This window comes from Merops nubicus, unplaced genomic scaffold, assembly GCF_000691845.1.
Source record: "Merops nubicus isolate BGI_N331 unplaced genomic scaffold, ASM69184v1 scaffold34951, whole genome shotgun sequence".
Lineage (NCBI taxonomy): Eukaryota > Metazoa > Chordata > Aves > Coraciiformes > Meropidae > Merops > Merops nubicus.
In genome coordinates, this window is record NW_008586830.1 from 21,360 (window position 1) to 28,487 (window position 7,128).

At 44.8% G+C, this 7,128-nt stretch overlaps 1 protein-coding gene across 1 annotated transcript in view; it reads right to left on the reverse strand.

Annotated features, from left to right (window-relative positions):
• Positions 1 to 6,582, reverse strand: part of EIF4E2 (eukaryotic translation initiation factor 4E family member 2) — a gene marked incomplete at its 5' end in the record, with an annotated part of 19,101 nt that extends 12,519 nt beyond the window's left edge. Inside the window, 3 exons of the mRNA XM_008948764.1 lie at positions 2,483 to 2,587; positions 5,054 to 5,188; positions 6,468 to 6,582. Coding sequence (XP_008947012.1) covers positions 2,483 to 2,587; positions 5,054 to 5,188; positions 6,468 to 6,582 — 355 coding nt within the window. The remainder of the gene's footprint in view (positions 1 to 2,482; positions 2,588 to 5,053; positions 5,189 to 6,467) is intronic.
• Between the last annotated feature and the right edge of the window lie 546 nt (positions 6,583 to 7,128).

Below are 7,128 nucleotides of genomic sequence, written 5' to 3' on the forward strand. Positions count from 1 at the left end.
AGCGATATTTAAAAGGAAGCAAAAAGTTGATAAACACTTTACTTCTGCATTTCCAGGAATGGGGTCACGAGTTGTGTTAACACAGAAAGGACCAGCCCATTCTCTGGGAGCCACTGACATTACCACACACTGCACAGCTGAATGCTTCTTCCAGACTGCGGTGACCCAGGGAAACAACCAAAAATGAAGGGAGAGTGTCAATTAAAAATTTATGCTAAGCACCCAGTCCATCACCTCAAGATTGTGATTCCATACATTGCACTTGAAAAAGAGCTGAGAACTGCTACAGACTCCCCTGCTTCACAGAACGCACACCTCTGCCAAAGAGCAGCTCCTCCTCTGTGCAGAACGCTGCGGCATTCTCCTGTACAACCGCAGCTGGGAAATCTTACAAGGTGAGAGGGGAACAAATTCCACCCAAAGCTGAAGAGAGAGAGGTAGGAACAAGCCAAAGAGGTGGCAGTTACGAAGGCAAAGGGAAGGCAGGTCTAGGACAGTAACAGAGAAAAACAAAGAGTAACTCAGAGGGGACTGCACAACACAGGCCATCCCTGGTCAAATGACCAGCAATCCCCTCTGCCAAGCTGGCACACAACTTAAGAGATGGTAAGCAAGGCAGCCCAACCCTTCTCAGTGAAACAAAGTTAACTGTGTTTTCACCTTTGAGCTTCTCTAGGACTCAGAAAAAACGAAACCTTTTGAGTGCCCTCAGAGCCAGCAAGTGCTAGTGAAGCAACCATGAGCAAACACGAAGTACCAGCACAACAGCAGCACTTCCCAGACTCCCCGTTTCCAAGTATGTGCTAAAGCCTGGACTGAAAGGGGATGGTGTCAGCTCCAGACAAACCTCAAAGCACGACAGCAGCCACATGTGTGGTGAAGAATTCACATCAACCTGAGTTCCAGGGAGGCAGCATACTCCCATGAGATGCAAACTATTGATTAAGCATCCTTGTTTTCCAAGCTGTGAACATCACATTCTAAGATTTAAGCCATCCAGGCTTCAGCCTTTGAGCAGGGAGTTGGTTTTAAGTCCTCCAGCTTTCCACAATGATTCATGGGGGTCAGAAGAGAAAATGGTATTGCTCAAAATATTTCAAAGGTGGTTTAAGCAGGTTCAAGGCTAGAAAGAGAACAGTGATTGGGAGGCAGATGCTGTATTGTGTGTTTTACGGTTACTGTTAGTTTTCTTCCAGGTTAAACAAGCTTTGGTTCAGTCAAGCATTTGATTTCCCTTTACGAGAATAATAATGATCTGCAGCCCCGTAAATCACCAGGGAACATTATGCTTAGTGCTTCTGACTTTAGCCAGAAAAGGCACAGACAGATCAAGAAAAAGATTAGAGCCACAAACACACATACAGGCACCTACAAAACCGACAGTACACAAGAATTAGTTTGGAATAGGAAGGAGCAGAAACAAAGCCCTACAAACCAAGCAGCAGAAGAAAGGCCAGCAGCAAGATCCCAGATCCTCTTCTATACATAGAGGTGGTAGTGAGGCCAGAAGTGAAAAAAAAAAAAGTCTCTCCACCTTCATCTTAAAATGGCTACAGGGAAATGCTTTATAGAAATTCCAGTATCATTAACTTGTAGGCTCTCTGGCTGACACATTATCAGAGCAGCGAGCTCACTAGGAGTCCAAAGAGGGTTAAACATTTTATATAAATTGTATTTGCAGTAACTGGCTATAAAACACCTTGCTTAAAATAACTGCCAACTAGGGTCACATATAAATTTCTCAGGACCAAGCAGAATAATTAGGTACTTCAGAGCAACACATAAAATCCTCATACTGCGAATGGTATGGGTCATTGTTGGAAACCGGCCAGGAACTGGAAGAATGATTCGCTGGGCAAAGATTTTTTTTTTAATTTTTTTAACAGATTTGGACAGGAATGAACAGAAGCAAACTAAGCGCCCTGGAACAAAGAAAGCAAACGAAGGGCTAAGTCTTCTTTCCATCTCTAGCTCTATGTAGAGCTGTAGGCTTTTAGGCACAGGCACCTCTTCCTTCCTGGTCTGAGAAAAGAGGGTTGGTTTCTTAAAAGCTTTGTTGAATTCCACCTACAGAGGTCCAGCCCCTCCAGAGGAAAGCCCCACACTGTCACTGGTGCACAAAGCTATAGTAAACAGCAAGTGCCCATTTTAGGAGGCACAGAGTCTAGTTGAGGTCCTCACTTTGTTTGGCTTCAGGCAACACTGCCCAGAGATCCTCTGGACCCACAGGCAAAGGCAGTTCTGCAGCCTTTGGGGGAGGGCAGTTTGCAGCTCTCTGTATCTTCCCTCCCCTCTGCCAGAAGGTCACAGGACTGCTCGGTTACAGAGTTCTGAGGATAAGTTTACACAAAACCCAGAAGAAAGGCCTGCACTCAGGAGAAGCCTGGAGTGCCACTGAACAACCAGAGTCCCTTCACTGTATAAGGTTCCCTCCAGAATACTCTGGGGAAATATCAAGGCAGAAATGAGAGCTCTGACTCACCTCCCACATGGGTTTGATTCCCTCTTTGAAAAGATGGAAGTCACTATGGCCCGTCAGGTCCCCAGGACGCACCATGTGACTGTAAAACCGCCAGAACTGCTCCACCTGCAATGACAGGAACCACACAGTGAGGCTGCTCAAGCTGTTCAGTTGAGATTCCTGCAGAAACAGGCTTCCCTTTCTACGCCAGCTGGCCAGAACCACTTTCTTCTCCTTTCTTCCACTTTCTTGTCACAAGGGTGTTGATTAGGATACCCAGAAGGCAGTGGTAGGATCAGAGCTTGGGTACCCGTTTCTAACTGCTTCTGTTACCAGTTGATCACCTGAAATATTCAACAGGTGCCTCCAAAGTCATTTGGTGTTTGTCTGAAGAAATCTGTGCTAAAGTAACTGCTGCTCTGGAGAACAGTTCCAAACATATCTTGTAAATTCTACTGCCCAAACTTTCAACCAGCAGATGCGTGTCAAGTGCATCAGCTACAGCCAAGTCTCTCTACACCAGACCATGGCTCTCTGTGATTGTGGAGCCTGCAGAAGCTCCTGAACAAGATATTTTTTGTATTTAATTTTACTGTATCCAATTTTTAACAAAAAAGGCACATTCCATTGCTAGTTTAAGGTCTTAAGGCACCATTCAAAGCTTTTATTTAAATACCTCTGATTTCCTTTTACCATCTGCCATAGTACACTTGGATCACTTCCCTTTGATCAGTTTTCATTCTAGAACCCCTGTGTCTACTTCAGACAATCTGGCTGCAAGGCAAGGGAATTATTTTTTTCTAATTCTTAAAAATAACATATTTATCCTTTGTCATCCCCTGGATAAGAAAGGATTTTAGAGAAGCTGGAACTCTAAACACAACAAGGCATTGGAAGAGATTATACTAATTTCCATATTTTAAGGGGACATAATTTAAGAGGACGTATTTTAAAGAGTGAGTGTTGTCTCACTACTCAGTGAGACAACAGCTATTACACAGATCAGCAGTGAAGCTGGAGGGGTCAGACACCACCCCAAGTACTTTATCAGAGACCTTAATGACTTGGTCAGCACTTGGAATTCTGCTCCAATCTCTGACCTCTGCCATTCAAGCAGGAATTTGCTTTTATAGCCCATAAAATTATGAACCAAGACTGAGGTGCGGTCAGAAGCAATCTATTTTTGCCAGACACATCCAAATGCAGTGTGGAAATTACATTTTTGCACCTAGTGCATTTGCCCTCTAGTGGTGAGCACTTAAAAGCTTTTAGAGCTTTCTACTTAAAAGCAAAGAACCGGAATCCAGATTTAGGATCAGACAATTATTTCTGAAGTTTGCTCTTCCTCCTCGTCCTCAAACAGAATTTGACACCAAACACATTATGAGATCTGCCAGCCAGTCTCCCTCCAACCTAACTGAATTCTAGGATAGAATCATAGAGCCATTAAGGTTGGAAAAGACCTCTAGGATCACGTCCAACTGCCAACCCAACGCTACTGTGACCACTAAACCATGTCCCAAAGCACTTCTAACCTACAACAGCACCCACTAATTCTTTACAGCAAAGAGCAGAAACCAGACTGTGTGAAGTTCTTCCTCTAAGGAGCTAAAAATCAATAAGTCCACACTGATTTAACAGACTGAAAAGTCTTTGCCAGATCATCAAGCAGTAGCCTCATTTTTCATTCACTGACCTACAAGTACTTGCTCACACAGGGGAACAGGAGCAGTAACCACCCACGTTGATAGGCTTGGAGCTATTCTGCCTACTCTGAAATGCAAAACACAACCCAGCTGCTTGGACAGGCCTATTTTTGTGGTCTCCAGAAGGGATAAAAGAGATATTTTTACAAATTCCCACATTACAGAAGATATTTACTGGTGGGCAAGATTAAAATTTGCATGGGGCCCTGGAAAATCTGGAAAAAAAAAAAAGAAAAAAGAAAGCAGCCAACAGACTTCCTAGCCTTAAGAATGGTATAGTATGTGGCATCTCTACAATGGAGACATGCTTTGCTTATGTATCTTGGGATCTTAATGATGGTTTTGACGTGCAGTACCATCCAGCAACCCAACACTGCCTTTCCAGGACACGCTCAATTTGCTCCAGGAATAAACAACCACAAAGAGCGGAAGGGGAAAGGGAGAGCAGTTTGCCTTTTAATGAGCTTCATTGCAACACCAAACCGCACCTCAGTCATCGCTTCCAGACAGACAACAGGCCACCTGCTGCCTGCACACCCAGCACACCAGAGGCTCCTTCCAAACGCTGCCTCTCTGGTGGACACAGGGGCAGGGGGGAAGCGTGTGTGGGACTCTGTGCTCTTTGCTGCGCATCTACATTGCATCCAGAAAAACTGTTCCTTTCTTCTATTTCTCACCAGTCAAGTTCTCCTCCTGAGGAGGAAGAACTTCTTAAGGAGAACTGCTTAAGTGATTTTGCCTGCTGTAGATAATTCAAGAACTCTTGTGGAACTCATGGCAAATTGCTCCCTCTCCTCTGTTCCTGACTCCAAGCAGGCAGGGCGGAAGCCAGCCACGAGGACCACGCCGTGCCCAGGTGCCACGTGGACAGCGGGGCTATACTCACAGAGGCAAAGGTGCCAATCTGTTTGATGTTCTGCTCGTAGCTCTGCGAGCTGGTGGGCCTCCCGGGCGTCCGTCTGGAGTACCAGAAGGTGTAATTATACTGCAAGGGGTGCTCGGCCGGCCCCGGGACAACAGCCTGCAGAACAGAAACACTTGCTTACCCCCCTGAATGCTCCTCTGAAAGGGGAGTGGGAAATATGACACTCATAGCATCAGAAGGCCACATGTTCCCACCCTCACAGAGTACAAAACAAAACAAGATGCTCGTTTTTACAAAAAAATGCTCTCTGCTGAATTTCTGAAATGGACCAACTGACTATTTCAAAGACTATTAGAAAACTGCAGTGTAAGGATGACTAAGAAAATAATGACTTAAACTCAGGAGAGCATCACAAAAAAGCAACTCTCGTAACTATTAGCAGTGGTATTATTAAATTTTCCTTTAGTCCTTAACTGTGCCTGTCTGGAAGGAAAAAAGACAAACTAAAGAGGGCAATGTGAGTTTCAATGTTTTCAAATTAAGAGAAAAAAAAAAAAGACTCTCCTGCTCTGTGAAGAACACAACTCATTTATATTAAACCATGATTCAAAAGCAATTATAGCTCTTTGGTGACACCAACTCCCTTAAGCAACCAACACCCTAATGCTCTGGGAGGATTAGTCTTAGAACTTGTTATGTCAGCTTTGGCAGAACTTATGGCCAGCAGTGGGCAGTGATCATTTTTCAATTGCCAAAAACCTATTTCTGATTAAAAAGACTTCTAATGAGCATAAAAGAGGCTAATGAAAACTCGTTACACAAGAGCCAAAACTAAAAGGGAAAAAAAAAAACAAACCAAAAAGCTTTTATCTTATATATTGTTATTGTGACAGGAGTTACCCAGGCTAAAATCTCTCCTCTCCTCTTTTCTATAGCAAGTTTATAAGGATTGCATTGCTTTAGACAGAACAGTCTTCTTAAGTGCAAGACAAAACAGGATGGATGGATGCTTTCTCAACTCAGCTGCACTGCACACAGAGACCCATCGTAAGGGTTATTTCAAGAGCAGCCCAGCCAGCCTTGTCAATCAGCTGCAAGCCCCTGCCCCCCGTCAAGCAGTCCTTCTGCTACACTCTCTTCCAATAGTATCTTTTCAGGAAAATAAACCTTTATTTCTCATTTCTCTTCAAAACACTGGCAGAGTACTAGCTGCGTTTGTGAAGGTAGCAATCAGCCCTCAGATTATGTCCCTTCAAAAGCTGAATCAAATTACCCAAATGCTAACATAGCCCCGTTGTCTTCCTCACAACAGTAACAGGAGATTAAGCGACCACAGCCCGCCAAGATTTATATTCGTTATCCCTGAACTGATGACTGACTCTCTAGCACACCCACATCACACCTTAGCGATGGAACACAGATGCCAGCACTGTACCTTCCTCTTGGTAGTACTCTGTGGTTTCTCCCGATCATTCTTTTCCTTCTCACTGTCTTTCTGTGTGTTATTCTCCTCGTTCTGATCATGGTCTCCACTATCATCATCTTTCAATCTGATAAAAAAAAGGAAGAAAGTGAGTCTCACATCACACACAGCTGAGAAGGTTCATACCAAGCCCCAGTGGTCTCCGCTTCTGAGCCCCTGTGGTACGAGGGCCATCAGGGTTGAGAAATGTACACTTGACAATGCACACAGTAACAGCTACTACAGCTTTGCATGCCCAGAGCCCATCGCAGGCATCTTAGGCACAGACTTTGAAGCAAAAGCGAGCAACAAAATGCCTTTTGAGAACCAATTCAAGCAGTTTGTACTAGATACTGAACTGCCACAGAAAACCCCAGCTACTTGCTAGCATCCCTAACTACTCAGGAGGCAAACATGAAGACCTGTCACTGTAACTTAGCTGTCACTATAACTTAGCTGACTCTGTGCCCCCAGGCCCCTGAGCAGAGCAGAGGCAGTCCCTCAGGCGAGCAGACACCACGCCAGCGCCCAGCACTCCACAGGTCTCTCCTCCCGCCCTATTCCCTTCGAGGGAGCGGAAAAGATGATCGAGAAAGGGGCCCAAAAGGCGGTCCCCGACTCCCCGTCCTGTTCG